This window comes from Oryzias latipes, chromosome 18 (assembly GCF_002234675.1).
Source record: "Oryzias latipes chromosome 18, ASM223467v1".
Taxonomy (NCBI): Eukaryota; Metazoa; Chordata; class Actinopteri; order Beloniformes; family Adrianichthyidae; genus Oryzias; species Oryzias latipes.
Window position 1 is genome coordinate 10,304,245 of NC_019876.2, and position 19,946 is coordinate 10,324,190.

Here is a 19,946-nt window from a genome sequence, read left to right on the forward strand (position 1 = left end):
GTCATGCCAGGTGAAAAATTCATGGTTTCTCATATTACAGGACAGTAGACATGCAGAAAAAGGCCACTGCTGCCATCACCTGGTGAGTGTGCAAAGCAGTGGAAGAATGACGAGAAAATAAAACGCACAGATGGAAAAAAGGAGGTCTTTGAAAGGAAAATGGAGAATGCGACAGGGAGGAATCCATTTTCCATCTTTGAAATATTTGTCTTTTAGTGTGCATGGCTCTCGTGCTTTCATAAAAACAATGTTTAAACACATTTTTAATGTGAGATTTTGGGGCAATAGGGCGTGTAAAACTATTCAAATTGACATTACATTGTTGAGAAGCTTGAAATCATAACCTACTCAAATTAGCAGCTTGTCACTCGTATCCCCTTACTTTCTCCCCGTTTCTCATTACTTCTATTTCAACCCCCCCCACACACTTTTTTCCCATACTATTCCCTTCTCTTTTCCCTGTGTAAAAAAAAATTTATATATATATATATATATATATATATATATATATATATATATATATATATATATATATATATATATATAAGCATAAAATTAAAAACAAAAAACAAAAAAAAGCCAAAAGGGGTTTATAAAAATATACACCTTGGCTATCAGAGGATGCATAACCTCCTATTTTAATAGTACAATCTGACCAACACAAGAGGCCTTCAGCTCTTATCTGTTTGCTCAGTTGTCGGACAGGACAAGTAAGATAAAATAAAATAACATAAAATAAAAATACATTGACAGCCCTAACCGTGTGTTAAACTGTGGCTAAAATAAAATTGTATTTTTTTATTTTAAACGCCTTATTTCATTTGTTCTTGACTTCTATCAATTGAAATCTAAAAAGACTGCCAATTTTGTTTAACCTCAGTGCTGAAAATGAGCCAGTGAATGAATACGATTCTTTTCTGCCATAATCATCTAATATTAAAAACCTGTTTTAAAATGAGTGACACCATAGACATCTATATTTCATAACTCACTTGACCTCCAGAATCATCTAGTGAGATCACAGTAAGTCCCATTGCTAATAATATCCTTCATAAATGTGTCATCAGGCAGTCATCGGGTCGGAATGTGCTTCTCTAGCACCTACCTCAGCTCTTTAAAAAATGGGGGGAGGGGGGGTCCCATTTGTTTTTCCAACTGTTTTTTTTATTTTTTATATAGTGTGAGGAAAGGGACAAAAGAAATACTCAAAAGAGAAACGAAAAGGAGGCAAAACAAGGAAAACAGACAGTTTAATGGCACTGAGTCACACAGAAAGTGCACAATGAAGAAGAACACACAAAAAGGAAAAAAAAATAGAATATGAGGAACAAAAGATCTGCGAAAAGAGTCATTTGTAACTATTAAGACACAATACCGGATCTGCTCAAATATATATATATATAAAACAATGGAGAAAGATGCATTAACTCCAAATGGAAAAGTTACTGTTACGAAAGGATAAAGTGAAGATCTTAGAGGTTGTGGTTTTTGGCTCGAGTTGAAATCCGAGCCTCTCTGTGGACCTCTAAATTAGACCTCTCCTGAGGCAGTTTAAATATAGTATTTAACATGATGCAACACCTGCTTAAAGCTTAAAATGAGAAGTGCCCACTTAAGTATTAAAAGATGAGAAGAGAGCAGTGAGGAAAAAGAAAGGAAACCTTTGTGCGTCATCACAACCCAGAATCTCTATCTCTGTTAAATATATTTGACCTTCCTGAAGTTTGATCGTATCATTAAAACTTTCAAACCACACCCTTCTTTTATAACCTCCTCCTTATCTAAGTTAAACTTGTTTTTTGTTTTAGCTTCGCTTCTGCAAAATGCTAAACATTGACTGTTATCTCTCTAGGGAAAGTACTATCTTTGGATAAAATAAGGAGGACTTTTTATCTTTAGTTTTTATAAATAACCTTCCAGCTTTCACATTTTCTTCTGATTTCATTATCACTCGCAATTATGTTTGCGTCATGCCCAGTAAAAAACTCCCCTACATTCTCACACCATCATTATTTTAGACCAATTCAAAAGAAATAATTTTTAAAAGGTTTCACAAAAAATAGATTTTTAGGCCCTTAACAATAAAATAATATAGGTAGAATTAGGACTACTATACACCTTAGAATTTTCCATTTTGTTATTCTTATGTATCAGTCATTACTTACTTGTGATTTAAAAACTGTAAAACATCTCTATTAACAACAAGCTCTATTAAATAATATGAGCTATGAGATGAACAGAGGTTTTGCAGGAGCAAGTTTTCTTTGCAAGTTCCAAATCCTTTACTTTGCAGTTTTCTGTAAGATCACACATTTTTTGATCCAAATAGTCTATAAGACTGCCAAGATCCTATGAGAATCATTCTTTTTCAGCCGCTGCAGGTTTCCACACCTGAGCTGAGCTTTTGTTAGCTGTAAACTTTGGCCTGGGAGCAGCTGCATTGCTACCCCCTGATACAGAATCCGCTCTACCAACCACAGGGAAACTCGGGGCAATGTAGCAACTGGTGGATTGTTGCTCATAGGGTACAGGCGGAGGTGCCATATAAGGAGGGCTGTTTGCTGGCTGGTAAGCAGCCTGTAGAGGCTGTGAATAGGGAGAGTTTGAAGGCTGAGGGGACTGGGGATGATAAGAAGGTTGAGCAGGTTGCTGGTATTGTTGGTTATATTGTTGTGGGTATTGACCACCTGAAGGCTGCTGATAAGGATAAACATTAGCTTGAGCTTGCTGATAAAGGCTATCATGCATTGGAGGCTGCATGGGCATCCCAAAGGCTTGTTGGGGATACGGGGAGCTGTATGGTCCAGTTTGCTGGACTGGGGCAGTTTGCCCATACGTAATTGGTTGGTTTTCATTAGGTGGATTGGGAGGGCTGGGTTTTGAAATGGGGGGCTTGACAGCCTCTGCTCCTGGGCCAAAGATAAAAAGTGAAGAATCCAACTGATATGGTTGATGCTTCATGACATCAATAACATTTAGAGGCTTAGGGGCAGGTGTCTGTTTCTCTTGGTCTTTTTTCTTTGCTTTGGTTGAAGGACTGGCTGCAGCGGGTTGTTTGGATGCAGCAGGAGGATACAATGGAGATTGAATAGGATTATATGCTCGTGGAGGGGGAGCACGTACATTGGAAGTATATTTCCATTCATTCGGTAAAGAAGCAGCTGGTGATGTTGATCGGCTTGCCTTGTTTGCTTCCACAGTTTCAGAGTCCACAACAAACTTCTCCATACGAGACTGCCTCTTGGCGAACATATCAGCTCCTTTCCCTTTAACCACTGGCATCTCAAAAGCTGAACCTGGAGAAGATTTAGGATTTAGGACTGTGGCCATGGGGTTGATAGGTAATGGTCTTTGCCCAATAGTAAATGATTGCATTCGTCTGGGTGGAGGAGGCGTGGCCAGGTTTTGTGATGTATTTTGTAGTGGCTGCCAAGGTTTAGGAGAGGGGCGGTTGTTGATTTTAGACACGGAAACATTCGTCGATGTTTGCTGTGACTGTGAAGTCCAGGAGTCCACATGTGTCTGAAGCTGTGTTTGAGCAGGTGCCCATGTATCCCCTTGTGGCTGGGGTGGAGTACTGGAAATTTGCTGCTGCCAGCCTGGATATGGTGTTGACTGGGTTGGGGGTGTTTGGACCCAAGGTGGCTGATGTTGAGGCTGATTTTGTTCTTGGTTCCATGAATTCATGTGGTGTTGATTATTTTCAAGAGGGTGCTGAGCCCATTGAGACTGTGATTGGGCCTGAGCAGGTACAGGTGCCCACGGATTCAGATTAGCTTTAGGTTGTGGCTGTGGCTGGGGATGTGGTTGAGGTTGAGATGGTGGCTGGGCTGCTTGGATCCATGGTGGCTGAACTTGAACCTGGATCTGTGATTGGCCCCAAGCATCAACAGAGAGCTGATGTTGAGGCTGTCCTGAGACCCATGTTTGCTGAGGCTGATGTGATGCTTGGGGTTGTGCCCACGATTGTTGCAAAGCCTGATGCTGTGGTTGTTGAACCCATGGTGGCTGTGGCTGGGGTTCTTGCTGAACTTGTTGAACCCACGGTGGTTGCACTTTTTGCTGAGGTTGCTGCACCCATGGGGCTTGTTGTTGGGAGTCCATTTGTGAAAGGTGTGTCCACTGGTTCTGGGCTTGTTGCTGTGGATGTTCTTGGGTTTGTAACCATGCTGGCTGAATTTGTTGGGACTGTTGCTGTTCATTGGTCTGTGCCCAAGATGACTGAACCTGGTGCTGTTGTTGAGACTGTGGTTCTTCTTGTGGCTTAATCCAGGGTGGCTGAGGCTGGCTTTGAATTTGTCCTTGAGGATGGCTCCAGTTTGGCTGGCTTTGGGGGGTCCAAGTACTTGTGGGAGTCTGAGGCTGTGCTTGGCTCTGAGCAGGCTGATGTGTTACCCATGAAGGTTGCGTGGGAGTCTGACCTGAGGGTGGTTCCTTCACTTGAGGTGGGTGCCAACCAGCAGGTGACTGTTGCTGGGTTTGCGCTTGTTTTGCAATCCAAGTTGTCTTCTGGGAGGACTCGGCCTGCAAAGAAGGCTTCATCTCCATATTTTCCTCTGGAAGTGTCACTTGCAAAGGCTGCTGCTGGGATTCTGTCTCTGTGGGAGGCCATGCATGCTGCTTTTCTGTTACAGCATTGGCAGGAGTTTCATGTGGAGCGAGAGGGGGGGGGTGTTCTACGGCAGGTGCAATGGTTGGCTCTAGTTCTGGAGTAGGGGCAGTGTTTTCAGTGGGGGCAACAGCAGGTGTGGATATACTATTTTCAGCACACTGAGGCATGTTCTGGTTGGCTGCTTCTATCTGTGGAGACCAAGCCGGAGAGTTGGGGTTGATCACAGGCTTTGGAGCAACTGGTGGAGGAATCTTTGGTTTAACTCTTTGAGACTGGAGGAAATTGCAAGCCTCAGCCCCAAGGCTGAGATAGTCTTCCTCCGGTCCTGACTCAAAGCCCAACTTTTTATCACTCCTGTTGAGGAGGTTCAGCAGCTCAGGGTTAGGGGACATTTTTGGAGCTTCTTTAAATGTGAACATAGGTTTACCCGTATTTCTTCGTCTTGCATCCTGCAGAAAGCTGGTCTTGATAGCAGGGGTAGATATACGCTCATCACGGGAGGCTATTTGCTCTCCTTGAGCCGCAAAATCCTGAATGGTCCCACTTGCCCCGTGAGAATAGGGTGTCGCCACCATGTTTTCTGCTGCAAAAGGCTTGGCAGAAAGATTGTTAAAGGAACTTTGAATTTCATTGGCTTGTTGTTGATTTGTGCCGTTGATGATTGCAGGATACTGCTGCATTTGCTTCTGCTCTTGAAGATATTGTTGCTGCTGCTGCTGCTGCTGTTGCTGCTGATAGATTTGCTGTTGTTGATATTGACTTTGCTCGTACTGCTGCTGCTGAAATTGTTGGTATTGATGCTGCTGTTGGTAGTTCTGTTGTTGCTCATAGTACTGTTGCTCTTGATACTGCTGATATTGCTGTTGGCTTTGCTGGTGAATATTTACATCCATGTAAGTGCGGCCCTCTGTTGCAGACTGCATAAATGAGAGCTCCGCAGCCCTCTTGTTCGTCTCCTGCACTGCTTCCACAGGCATTCCTTGGCGCCTGAGCTCCTCGTGTTCAGCAGAAATCTCATCCATCCTCAGACGGCGCTGAGCAAACATTAGGGCACCCTTGCCTTTGGTTTCAGGCAAACATTCCATCTCTGCTTGGTTTTGCAAGTTTTGTTCAATGTCCATGAGAGCTTTGTCCAAATTAAAATTCAGCACGCACTTGCTACTTGTAGCATCTCTGATAAAAGTTTTGTCTGTTGCAGAATTAATAGTAGCTAAAAAAGTGATTTCAGCAGCAGGGATTTCTTGCTTGATGTCTCCGTTTTCCTCGTCCTCTTCGTCGCTGTACTCCTGTTCGTCTTCCCCTGTGCCGTAGCTCACGAGAGTGTATTTCTTGGCCCTCTGGCGGTGCTTTTTAAACATCAACACCCCTTTGTTATTAGGATTTGATGGAGCAGCAGTGAGAAGGAGAGCTATACGTTTACATTTGGACTTTGCCTCCTTCAACTGTTTCTCAGAAATGCTGTCCTTGCGCCTGAGTCCTGTAAAGAAAATGAAAAAATCCTAAATTAGACTGGTCAGAATAGCTTTACAAACTGAAACTGTAAATCAATTTCCTAACTGCCCACAATGGAGTACAAGAGTTGAAAGCCTGATCTTTGACAAAGAAAAATGGACTGTTTTTCAAGAATACAGTAAAAAATTTATTTACTTATTGACCCATTTAATAGGTAAAACAGTTAGAAAGTTAAAACCAACTTCTTAATATCCTCACTTCTAATAAAAACCACAATTGTTAAAGCAAAAAGTTATTTGCCAAGGTTTTTTTCACTCTTAGCTTATTTTGAAAAATAATATCCGAACAATTATTACTATGAAACAGTAAAAGAAAGAAATTGTTCCAACTTAATACTCGTGTCAACATTCTACACACAGACGGATAATAACACATAAAATGTGATTGACAAGCTCCAAACACGCAATAAAAATCCCCAAATTATTCACACTTCATAGAAAATGTCTGCCTGTAGCTCTACACCGATTGAGCTATATCATCATATTATAGTATATTATTAACTACCACAAGAATTAAAAGCTCTCTGCGTAAACTCTGCATAATCCACCCTCTAAGTGTCCTTACAGCAATTTTTCACTCCAACAGAAACTAAAAATATCCCCGATGCAAGAAAAATAGCAAGCACAAATCCCAATCTGTAAATTCACAAGTAACTCAATAACATTTGCTGGTTTAATCTGGACCCTCGCCCCCCCCCAAAAAATGCAAGCCAATAGGATAATATCAAGCAGGCTTACTTTATCATCTTCCTGCACGACTAACTTTAAGAAGGAGGAAACAACGGGAGTGAGCAACAGACTCACTTTTGGACCTCAGTTAAAGAGCTGGTTTGAAAGGATCAGGTAACGGTCTGACGGAGGCACATGCTGGTGTCTGTCAAAGAGCTACTTCTGCAGGCATCGTCAGCGTGGTGGAGTTATATTTGTGTCTTCAACAGAGTCCAAATTTACCATCAAGACACTTCTTGCTGCACAGGTCAGAATATTTCCTGAAGCGTAGCAGCAAAGGATCAGCTCAGTGTTCCATTTGTTTTATTGCTGATTGTTCAATATGCTCATTAAATTGGTAAAAATCCCTGTTACACCTTTTTTGTATCAGCTTTCATTCAAAGAAAGAGGCCCCCATAACTATTTTAAGGATTACACACATAGTGTGTCAGGCTTTGGGATGCACACATGTCGACAAGTGCATCCAACAGCAGCAGTTGATCCATTTCAAGGCTAAAAATTATGCAGAAAGGCATCCTACTTGAAGATACAAATAAAAATGGTTCAAGAATTACTCACGAGCATGTCTTGCGTGATGTTTGCTGGGCTTTTCTTGATCCCCCTCAGAATCGGAGCCCTGCTCTTCTCCTGACGCCTCCTCTGATGGAGTTTTAAATGAGATAGTGAAGGACCCCGGGACCCCCTCACTGATCCCTCCTCCTTCCTGTCTTTCACTTTGGGATCCAAGGCTTTCGCTGACCTTCGGGCCACCCACGCTCAGGATGCCCCTCCCTGCTCCTGATGCTGCCGGCTGCTGCAGAATGACCTCCACCTGTCCCAGCATCGAGGTTGGAGTGACCACCACACCGTGCTGGCCAAGCGGCTCCCTGACGGGGCATGGCGTGCAGAGAGATGTTGCCGTCGTCTTGTGTAGCGCTTTGATGACTTCTCTTTTTGAAAATTCCCCCTCGATCCCATGAGCACTTCCCAGGGCTGTGCTGCCTGCGTCGCTCAAGGTTTGCTTAGACAGAGACACCTGCAGCTCCAGTATGTCTCCAGGTGAGACAGACCACTCTGCTCCCTCTTCGTGATTGCTTCCTTGATTCTCACATGAGGATGTGTCTTGCTGGACTGAACAAAGCTGGGAGGTTTTAGGGGAATCTGTGTCATTTTCCGAATGTCCAAAGTCAGCCTCGTGTCGGGACTCAGAAATATAGAGCTCCTTTGGTAACTGGAACCTGTGATCTGGAGAGAAGATGTTAAGGGTGGTGCTTTCTAGAACCTCGCTTGACAGGCTCCTCCCTTCAGATTCAAGCCTTTCTGCTGGGATGAAGACGTTTCTGTCAAAGAAGGGAAGAGAACAGCAATGAGACTTGGAGAAACGGTGCACTTCGTCAAGTCATTTAGAACAAACTTTTGAAATTCTTGCAGCATTTTTCCAATAATGGAGAAAATTCAATCTTAAAAATGTATTTCTGAGTGTTTCTATATTCAAATTGTCGTAAATTAGGAGCAGTTAAAAATGCAGTTTGAAATGGATTGTTCTTGTTGCGTAGAAAATATAATCGTTACTGTACATCTTCGTTTTCCTCGTCGGCTCCAGTATTGCTTGCCATTTTTGCCGCACCGGTAATGTTAGTTTGGGGGGTGCCAGAGGCAGCCAGGCAGTTGGAGACAGTGTAAAGAGAGAGTTTTCAGCAACAAGGAGAGGAAGGGGGGCACCAGCAGTCCCTCTCACAACTCAGAGGTGAATTTCTAACAAACATCTGCTGCTCTGAGAAACTATGTCAAAGAAAACACCTATTTTGTTTTTGTTTTGTTATTTTGGCTAAAAGAGGCATAATCATAATTAAAGGCCACCGGGAACACTTTGAAAATAGATCATGAGATTATCAGTGTAGGTTTTTGGGGTAAGTTCATTTTTTTACTCTAGAATCAGCTCCTTAAATTAATAAAAACTCTCCTTGTTATTTAAAAAATTCTGTACCATAGTCACATGCCAAATCACCAATTAAGTCTGTCTCATCAAAAATTCAGAAAGCCAAAGTAAATAGTGATCACACCTAAAGAACTTTTTATCTATTTTTTATGTTCAAGTGCACTAAAAAGAGACTCACAGGAAAAAAAAATCTGTCAATGGTTATTCTTTTACCACAAAGTCCAAATAGCAAAAAAAAGTTATCTTGTTAAATTTGTGATGACTAAAAAGTGAAGCAACTTAAAGACCCACTCTGATCATATTTTAATCTATTGTAAAAACCTTTTCCCGTGGTGTATTAGTTAGGATTTTACCATTTTTAACCAAAATCTAAAATTCATTCTATAAGACATAGTTTTTGTTCATCAGAAATTTGCCTCTGTTGGTGCAGAGAAACACCCCCCTTCCCGTCACCCATACTGAGTGCTCTCTGTTTACGCACTCTCCTGCTAGCTTAAAGTCCTTCACAACCTCAACCTAACATTGCTGGTGAAACTAAAATGTTGAACAAGATTGGAGCTATCCAGCTGTACATTTCTGAGCCAGATGGCAGCTCAGACAAAAGAAAATGAAGACGAACATGGATCTATTTCTCTACAAGTGGATGCATCAGAATGGATCGGAGCAGGGAGCTTGTGGCCCATCCAGATTATTGTTTTACGTCACAAATAGGACTTTTTTCCATCTGCATTTTTTTCATCTGCTCCTGATTCACAACGATTTTGATAAAGAAATACTCACAAATGCAATTTCAATCTTAAATTCCTTTTTTCATATGTCCTCCATCATGAGAAAAATGCTACATAAACAACAAAAATACAATTTTTCTCTTTTTTATGTCATAACAGAAAGATATATTTAGACAGACACACCTGCTTTTGTGGACGAACACTGGCGATTTAAAAGAACACAGATCCTAAAGCAACAACGCATAATGCAAATTTAATAATTCTGAAGTTGTTTCGTCCCACTCTGTAAACACCAAGATTCTACGATGTTCCTCTGCTTTACAGCTTTGATGATTTTCCCTTTTTAGAATACCTTATTTATTTACTGAGTTTTTGTTGTTATAACTACCTTTTGAGACATAACTGCAAGCTGTCAGTTGAAGTGTCGATAAGAGCAGATGCTCGTAAAAGTGTTAGATCAGCACATGGTTTCCCGTTGATGGACACCACCACATCCCCGTCTTGTATTCCAGCCAGGAAGGCCCGGCCACCCTGCTCCACCTGCAAACAGTAGATTAAAAAAACAAAACAAAAGACATGTAATAACTGACAACAAGTCCAAGTCATAAGTGGGCCAAATCACCCACTAAAATCCACATCTCTGAGTACTTCCTTTAACTAGAAGATGAGCAGGATGGGTTAAAAGCCCCCTTACAGCGGCTGACTCTAATGCAAGTGCAAATAATCAGTGCAAATCTCATGAATCTTGCTCCAGGTTTTTTTCTGTCTCAGAATTCCAGCCGGGCACAAGCTGCAATAATCAATTGAATTGGTTAGTTCAAAAGGGGCCCAAGTCCACAATTTTTTAAAATAGAGATATTACATGTTCTATGGTTTTCAAGGGAAACGCTATCTGATTATGTGCAAAAAAGTCCCAAGTCCGTTGTAATGTATTGACTATGCTTGACATTTAAAAAACATTAACCCTTGTGCTATCCTAGGCACTGTAACATTGGGAGTTGGGTCATCTAGACCCACTTTTTTCTTCAATGATTTGTGATCTTCACTGGTGTCCATGGATTACATGAAATCTTTCCACCTTTGTCCACCTTTGTCATGGTAGGGAGAACACGTCAATGTAAGGGTGGGGTCATCTAAGATAGCACAAGGGTTAAGTGCAAAATTTCTGGAGTTGGGCCTCTCTTGTATGGGTTTAGCTTTATCCCATAGATGGCAGCACTAGTTATCCAATATGGTAGCTCCCCTGTTTAATTCAAGTAGGGCCCAAGTCCAGAGACTTGAATAATAATAATGGATTAGATTTATCTGCGCTTTTCCAGACGCTCAAAGCGCTTACAGTGTATCCATTATTCATTCACTCCTCATTCATACTTGGTGATGATAAGCTACTGTTGTAGCCACAGCTGCCCTGAGGCAGACTGACAGAGGTGTGGCTGCCAGTTCGCGCCTACGGCCCCTCTGACCATCACCGGTATCATTCATGCACATTCACACACCAGTGGAGCTGCACTGGAGGCAAGGAGGGTGAAGTGTCTTGCCCAAGGACACAACAACAGTTGGCTGGGCCGACTCTTCGATCATTGGACAACCTGCTCAACCGCCTGAGCCACTGCCGCCCTTTAATTTGCTAGTCCTCTGAAATTATAAAAGTGAGGTGCTTCATATTATAGCATTTGTAAGCTATGAACTGGTGGTAAATCTGGGTAAAGTATTAATCATTTGGTGTAGCCTCCCTTTAAGCTATGCAATTCAAATCATTTCCTGGAAAAACAAACCTCTTGGACTTGGGCCCCTTTTGAACTAATCGATTCAATTTCGCCTCCATGATCAATTTTCAAATGGTTGACCCTTTTTTAAACTGAAATGGGACGCCTCCCACACGTCACGTTACCACCAAATCCGAGTCCCTGATGGGTCAAAGTTCAGCCTGGTTTAACCTTCAAAGTGTGTTCATTGGCTACACATTTTGTACATAAAGCCTGAAGACGAACAGAAAAACTTGTGTAGCAACACATGAATGCAGGAGTTTTGAAAGCAAAAGCCCAAAACACACGTTTACATAGACTTGTCATTGGAAGTGGTCACTTGAACGTGAGTTGCAGAGGACGGTGTGAACGCAACATGGGGAAAAAAGGCACAAAAGTGTGTTATTGTTGAGTTACTGTTTTTATGCTTTTATTTATCTTATGTACTGCGAAGCGACCTTAGGCGTCAAGAAAGGCGCCATATAAATCTAATGTATTATTATCATTATTAAAAAACTCAAAAAAACACTCTGTTTGGGAAAACCACCCAAAATAATTGCCCTCTTACTACGACACACACCCCAAAACTAATAAAATATATATTTTAAGTTATTAAAAAAACGATCATGAAAAAGAGAACATTTTCCATTTGAGAACCTTTTAAAAACAGGACTACGAAGACTTTTTTCCCCTCCTTCCTTTTTATGCTTTTTTAGTGTATTTATTGCTGGGTTAACTGAACTGAACTAAAAGAAGTCTCAATCTCCTCTTTAATTGCATCTGCACCATCTGTGTTAGAGCAGTGGGCCAGAATAGCACTCATCCATTTAAAGGGCACTTCCTTGCCAGAGTTAAACCAGTGACCGATGGTTTCATTCCCGTGTAATTGGTTCCTTCAGCCAAATGGTTCTTTAACAAAAGGATTTATAAGTGGGAACGACCATAACTGTTGTGCTAAAGGTCACCGGTGCTTCCAGGGGATTTAATTGTCACTTTAACCTCGCAACTGTAGACAACAGTAAAGATCACAAAAATAAAGCCCTATAGGTAGTTTGCTTGAGGTTAAAGGTGTGAAAGCATTCTGCAGTTTCTATAGTTTGTAAGCAGTTCTGAACATTTATTTTTACATTTTTTTAGCTGTCCATAACTTTTTCTTCAGAGGTTCACACTGGATATGTCTTGATTCACAGCATTTCCTGTCAAGAATTTCCTGCAGAAAAATGTCCAGAGAATGAGTGATGATGTTGCATTAATCAATGAATGTGTCTTTGTTAAGGTAGCTGCAATGTTGGATTTTTCTTTTCTTTATCTTCACTCTGTCCATTATTAGAACTCTCTAAATCCCTCTCCCAGCTACTGCTAGGTGGAGAGCGGCCGCCAGTCTGTTGCAGGGCCACACACTCACACGTTCACACTCACGTGCACAAATAGGGGCAAATCTATTAGCCTATGAAGCATGTTTTTGGACTGTGGGAGGACGGCGGGTGCCCACAGAAAACCCATGAGGAGAACATGCAAACTCCACACAGAGAGGATTCAAACCTTCTCACTACAAGTCAAGATGACCGCTGCTCCACAGTGTACCCTTTTTCCCCTCCTTTATCTTACAAAGAATTTTGGATTTAAGCATCACTAAAAATAATTTAAAAAGATAGAAAATAGTTATTTATTGCTCTATTCACTATTTTAAATACAATCTGAGCTTTTCAAAGGTCCTATTTCCAGAGTGCACATATTGTGCTATCCTATGACCCCACCCTTACATTGACGTCTTATCCCTGCCCTGACAAAGGTGGATAAAGGTGAAGAGGATTTCCTGTAATCCATGGACACCAGTGAAGATCACAAATCATTGAAGAAAAAAGTTCAGAGCACTGTCTAGTGGGTCTAGATGACCCATCTCCCAATGTTAAAGTGCCTAGGATAGCACAAGGGTTACAAGACCTAAAAACTACACACTGATATAAACACAAATATCTTTATTGATCAATGTAAAAGTTAACAAAGTAAATTATTTGAATAATAACAAAAAAGAACTTAAAAAACTACATTTTTCATCATGGTCCTCATTTGGAAACCTGCTGTACAGAATTCTGACCACTAGATGGCAGTGCACGAACATGTTTTGCAATGACAGGAGACTTGAACTGAAATTAGGAGGAGAAACAACATAATTTGTGGTCTTTTTTTGTCATTTACATGCAAAAATAGATAGAGTACCATCCACTCAAAGCCTTAAATTCAACAAAACCAAGATTCAGGACAATAAAACAGCAAAATAAATAAAACAAAGTCCACAAGTTACTTTACATAGCTGCTAACTTTCGTATAAACTTGTCAACTGTATCTTAGCAGCAGATTTTAAGAGTTAGCAGCAGTTAAACAAGCCCTATAAGGCAGTCAGAGTGCCACTCCACAGAGACTTACACCTCACCTTAGGGAGGATGGATTTGTCCGGAATGTCACCGCGAGCCATTTGTGCTCCAAAAAAGGAGACAAAACATTTTCACCACTGTCTCTCCTTCAGCTCAAAGATACACACCATGTCAGAGCTCAGAGAAGGTCCCATTTATTGTCGAAAACCCGTTTGAAATGTGCTGCTTGTAAAGACCAGCTCAGCACATTTAAAAGGTGAATGCTGCAGTTTGAAGACATGAGAGGAAGAGTTGCAGGGGCGCAGATTTTTAAAAAAAAAACTCCAATCCATCTGGTTTAGGCAATGCTCTGTCCGGACAGCTGTTTCTAAATGATCCGTGCCAAAAACTGGAAGGTGACAGAAAATCACAGGAAGCATCAAACTGCATGTCACTGTGGCTCCACAGCGCTGAGTGGTTCCTGCCTTTCACAGCTTTCAGCAATTTTGTTTTTTTGGAAAATACTTTCCAGCTGCTTTGCAGGTAACAATGTGGAAAAGATTCACATTGCAACAACTCGCTCCTCCGTTGTTACTCAATTGTTCTAAAGCTTTCCACTGCTGGACCCCCAAACTACATTAAAAGACTTTTATTGTGCTATAAATAAAGGCGTCTGATTAGTTTAATATGAAATATTTTAAGCTGCGTCCATAAATGTATTTTCTTTTATTATGTCCTGAACTACACAGACCAGAATGTTTTTTGCAATTCTTCTTTCTTACTTTCTTACAACTCCCACCCTCCTCCTCCTCCAAAAAAAGATGAAATCGGAAGAATTCGTCATAAAAAATGAAATGGTGCCAACATCTCTTATGGGGCTCCAAAAATATTTCAAAATCCCCTAGAATATTTTTATTTTTTTAAAGTGGTTACTATGAAGATAAACCAACAGGAAAGCCGCCATTTTGAAAAATGTGTTTGTTTTTTTCATCAATTTTTCACTTGGGGCCTCTGACCAGAGTGTCAGAGGCAGAAGGGGAGAGTAAGGGGCAAGAAGCAGCCACTCAGCTAACGATGGCAGGCAAAAAGTGTGAGACAAAAGCTCCTTGAATCTCCTTTTAGGATTTAAACTAGCCTTACAGATGTGTTCCTTTAAGAAATATATGAAAGTTTTAATGTTGGGTAAAATATTTATTTCAATGAAATGTTATTTGATCATAAAAGAGAGACCAAACATTTGAATTCATTGTTGGGTCTTTTAGTTCTCAGTTACTCAACTTTGCATTTCCCTAATCATTGCTGAATGTTTATGGAAGCATTTCTGTAGCATAACTGCAAATAAAAGTCAATACTAGAAATTCTTTTTCATTTTCAAAATGAAGCTAGTTTGTTGACTCAAAAATAAAAGGAAAAACTCAATCAATACTCTTTTTCTTCTTCAACACCGCTCATTCTGTCACTAAATTAAAATGATAAAGAAAATGGTATTTGACATTTCATTTTCAAAATGTTCTCTAGTAAATGTGAAGCAAAATTCAATTAGACAGATCTAAATTTACAATTAAAATTGACTAACAGAAAGGGATTTTCATTTTCACATTGTAACAGCATCAATTCAAAAATGAAATTAAAAATCCATCCTCCAAAGTGCTTTTATTTTCTTCTTCAACACCACTCATTCTGTGACATAATTAAAGTGAAAATGCAAAGAGGGGATTGCATTTGTATTTTCACATCCCCCTCGCGTGCAGCATAATTCAATTCCAGTCAGCAGTTCCAAGGGGGAGGCGGGGCGATGTTGGAGCAGATCATTTCTAGGAACAGTAGTCATGCTTTTTCCGTGCCAAATGTTAAAAAACATATTTAAACAACATCGACAAGTAATTTTCACCCTAAGAAGATCATTAAGGTCAAAACTCATCTGAGGCATTATTTATTTTGGAAAATAAAATAAATAAATATTAACACATAATCAAGAAATGACATTTTGCAGCAACACAAACTATAATAATTGGTCCTTTTTGACTGAATAAAATGGCAACCCCAACCCCCTAAAAAAATAAAAAAAAAATAAAAATGTTTAAAGGGCCTTGATTTAAAGAAAAAATCTACTTTTTTGAGCTTTTAAGTGTATTATAATGTTCATTCCTCACCAAAAACAACCCCAAAGTGGTATTTTAATCCATTCAGGCATCTCTGAGGATTCCTCTAAAAACCTGAGCTCTGACCACCAGCCCCTCCCAACCCACAAAAACAAGGGGGTTCTCACATTGTGATGTAGACCAGTGAGAACAGCCCCTTCCAGGAAGAGTATGTGCTGCCAGCCCCGCCCCCAGACTAACACAAACACACACTGTCCCCATGGAGCTAGTGATGATTGGCACTTTCCTTTTCTATGCACAACATGCACATCCGTCTTTGCAAAAGTTCCAATGTTGTTTTTTTGGTGGGAAAAACTCAGATATGCTGCTGAGACGTCACAACGTCTGAGTTGCTTCATGAAATGGGCGGGACCCACAAGGAGCAAAAGGCCGTGCCTCAGAGATCAAGTCGTCTTACTTCCGGGTAGGAAAAAGAGCTGCGCAAATAACTCATTTTTAAGAAAAAAATTCATTCCATAGTGTACCAAAAGTAATATATTATCAAATAAATGGATATTGTTTCCTCTGAAAGGCTTAAGAAAAGCGTAATATGGGTCCTTTAAACCAACATTTCCAATGAGAAATTTGGTCCATATAAATATGTCCATGGAGCAAATACCAGAACTATGTTTTACTTAATAGCATCAAATCTTTCCATCACAAAAATGTGCTGAAAAAAAAAGATAAGCCACTTTCGCTGGATAGAAATCTTAAAGCCTGGAGCAGTTTGCCGTGCAGAAAGCAATCATTACACGCTCCTCTGTTATTGTGCCACTTTCTGAACTGTCAGACCAAACTTTACTTAGATTCATGCCAGCAAACTGAAATAAATCGACAGCCGGATTTTTAAAGCAGTTCTTTGGATGTTTCAGTTTCTTTTCCAGGAAGCGAGATAATGTGCAAAGCCACAACTCTCGTACTGGAGCGTAGCAGGAAAACACAACAAAATGACAGAGGCAATGGCATTTTCCTGATTGCTTGACAGCTTAAGGACGTTCCCGTGGTGCTCAATTAGGACTGGAACATCAGCAACAAGAGGCCTCTTTTGCTTTTTTTAAAACACCCCTGGAAAAAAAAGAAGACTATTTAGTCTACGGTTTAAATTTATGGGAAAAGTATTAGATTATAGATTATGCACACACGGAAAGTCTCTAAATTGGGAAATTTTCATGTCTGATCGGATCCATGACGACATTCTGAACACCAAGATGAAAAACTTGAGCAATCAGGCCAAACTGTTTCTCAGTTTGTTTGGCAGGAGGAATAAATGTCTCTAATGGAAGAAAATCTGTTCAGCATTAATGCACCTTTACATCAGAAAGCGTCTCTCTGGTCTGCAGCAAAGCAGATGTAAAAAAAAAAAAAAAAAAAAATGTTTTTCTCCCGTGCTGCTGGTAGTCACCCCATAAATTTCAAACTCAGGTGAAGACGCCATAACAAATACAGACTCCTTATTTGGAGAGAACATTTCAAGAGTGGAGACCACAAGCACTGAGCTATCCTCCATAAACCGCCATCACTCTGTTCCGATAAATAAAAGCATAATTTACTATTTTTAGACAAATACTTAAAAGGCACTGTTTTACAACTATTCTGATGATTCTTCTTAGCCTAAATTTTTCTTAAGTTTCCCCTAAAATATTAATCAGTGTGCATCTGACTGAGCACTGAATCCTTTCACTTAAAGATTTTTGTGTCCTATTTGGATTTAAACAAATTGCCATTAAAGATTTGCTGATAATAATGGTGTTTTTAACACATTCTTGTGGCATTTTTCTGATGATGGACGTACATAAAGAAAATTAATCTTAAAATTGTATTTCTGAGTAATTCTTAATTCAAACGGTTGTGAATGAGGAGCTGATGAAAAAAGGGCGTATTTGTTATGAGGAAAATACTCACGAGCTCCCTGCTCCCCCAATGCATCCACTTGCAGACAAACAGATCCATGCACGTCTTTGTTTTTCTCGTCTGAGCTGGTATCTGGATCAAAACTGTACGGCTGGATTGCTCCAATAATGCTCGCCATTTTTTTTGCACTGGAAAATGTTCGGTTGGGGGTGTGAGGGGCTGTGAGATAGCGGGAGAGCGTGTAAACAGATGGGTGACAGGGAGTGGGGGCGGTGTTGCTCTGACCCAGCAGTTCCATCCACGACTTAGAGGTGAATTTCAAAATAAATTCCTTCCACTCTGCAAAAACTATGTCCTGGAAAACAACTTTTTTTTTTTTTTAATTTGGGCTAAAACGACATAATCATAATTAAAAGATCACTGGATCACTATTATCAATTTAAAAATTGATCAAAAGATGATTGGAGTGGGTCGTAAGCTTAGTTACTCAGGTCAAAAGATTGTATTTATTTATTTAATATAAAAAAAAGGACAATCATAAAAATTAACAAAAACAAAAGTGTCACCTGTCATCAGAGGAAGGCAGCAAAAAAAAAAAAAAAACTGTTTACCGTTTAGGTTATGGCCCAAGGGTAGATTTGTGCGTCTACAGTAAGTATGAAGTTTTTCAGATTAAAGGCGCATGGTTTACTGCTTTGAATGCTGCAAAATAGATTGTTCTGAATTCACGAACTGCATTAAACATGCATTTAACAGCAGCAACAAAACCTGCAAAGGTAAGATGAACTTAATGGTCCCATAAAAGAAAAAAAGAAAAAGATCTATTTGGGAGGCAAAACTCAAACATAAATCTAAATTAGACCATTGATTTTGTGCTTCAAAGTGCATCCAGAGAGTGTAAATAAGGTCGCAGCACATAGAAAAGTAACTCTTTGGCAGTAAAAAAAATTGATTAAAATCCTTCTTGATGTTCATAAACTTATCAGGTTAAACTAAAATTTTCAAACTTTTTAAAACTCAGCAAACCTTTAACTCACGAAGTCCAAGTTCTACTTGTGATCTTGTTTTGGTCCTAACAAGAGTTTGAAGAATAAGTCTGCTTGTTTGCAGCAGCGTGAGCACCCACATGTGGCTGATTTCCTTCTAAATACTGCTCTGCTTATTTGCTTGAAGCTCTGTAATGCATGATGGATTACACTGCCATGAGCCTCGCACTCTCTCTTAGCCTTGACCATATAAGGGTGCTGGAGAATCTCTCACCAAAACATGGCCAATGCGCACAAAAATGCACTCTGAAGACTGTCCCATTCTGGTTTTCAGTCAAGAAAAGGCCTTTTTTTTCTAATTTTGGAAATTCCAAACATTTCTGTCAGGTATGAAACTACCCACAGGTAACAAAATAACTAATAAAAACTAGAAATACAACTTAATGACTATTTGGATGGCAAATTTCAAGAAAAATAAACATTTTTTGTATTCAGTTGCGCTTTAAACCGAGACGGACGCACATATGCATACCTGGGAGACCAGAAAAGACCTTTGGTTGTCAACTTCTCCCTCTGCCAGGGAGAATCCCCAGGGTGCAGCTCCGCTCAGCGTTACGCAGACGTAATCTCCAGTGCCCATGATGCGCAGCTCCTCAGCCAAACTTCCACAGCTCTGCGCAGAGATCACCTCCACCTCCCTACCGCTGCGTTATCCTCATCCTCTGAGTTCCAGTTGAGTCCTGCCCGCCTCTGAATGCGTCACGGCGCCGGACACGCCTGCAGAGGGTGCATGCAACCAGTGGTTTAACGCTCCAGATGCAGCCTTATCACGCTGCGCATCACCAAGCAGCACCATCAACTAAAGTTCAATTAATGCCCTTTTTTGTTAAACCTCAAAGCCTATAGAAACAGTATATTGAAATAATGATAAAAACGTATTTTAAAACTTTTTGATTAACTTTCAGTTACCAAGGCAATAAGAAAACACAAATAGAAAACTGTGTATTTCTAAATGCAAAAAGAACAGGTAATTTTCATTTAATTTTTTAATGAAACTCCTAATTCAAATAAAATTAAGATGGCGTTATTTTCATCATGCTGTGAAATAATATGTGCTTTTCAATCACTAATTAGTAATGCTTCAAAAGTACTTTTATTATGTCCTGAGGCACCATTCAGCTCCACAGTCTTGCTGCTGACGTGTGTATGGGTACTCCTCGTTCACGCATGCGTAAAGCTAATTCATAAAGCTGGAAGTAAATACAAAATGTCATCTTTTCAACATAAAACTAAGTCTCACTCCTGACTAAAGAAATGTTTACTTTGCAGCATTAAATAAAGCATTATGGAGTCACTATGTAACAAAATAAT

The 19,946-nt window shown here is 40.1% G+C and overlaps 1 protein-coding gene across 1 annotated transcript; it reads right to left on the bottom strand.

The window, feature by feature from the left end:
• Positions 1 to 1,233: 1,233 nt before the first annotated feature.
• Positions 1,234 to 19,287, bottom strand: synpo2 (synaptopodin 2). The gene is made up of 4 exons (XM_023948877.1): positions 19,108 to 19,287; positions 9,887 to 10,038; positions 7,411 to 8,171; positions 1,234 to 6,089 (listed from the first exon to the last, which is right to left on the bottom strand). The coding sequence occupies exons 1-4, from the start codon at positions 19,213 to 19,215 to the stop codon at positions 2,359 to 2,361; spliced, it is 4,752 nt and encodes a 1,583-aa protein (XP_023804645.1). The 5' UTR covers positions 19,216 to 19,287; the 3' UTR covers positions 1,234 to 2,358.
• Positions 19,288 to 19,946: the final 659 nt, after the last annotated feature.

What these genes read in the sequence shown, in the direction of transcription:
- synpo2 (XM_023948877.1), bottom strand. Translation starts at nt 19,215, where the DNA reads ATGGGCACTGGAGATTACGTCTGCGTAACGCTGAGCGGAGCTGCACCC. An exon ending in TTGCAGTTATGTCTCAAAAG is followed by an intron (nt 8,172 to 9,886) that starts GTAGTTATAACA and finishes CTTCTTTGACAG; the next exon opens with AAACGTCTTCATCCCAGCAG. An exon ending in ACATCACGCAAGACATGCTC is followed by an intron (nt 6,090 to 7,410) that starts GTGAGTAATTCT and finishes TTTTCTTTACAG; the next exon opens with GACTCAGGCGCAAGGACAGC.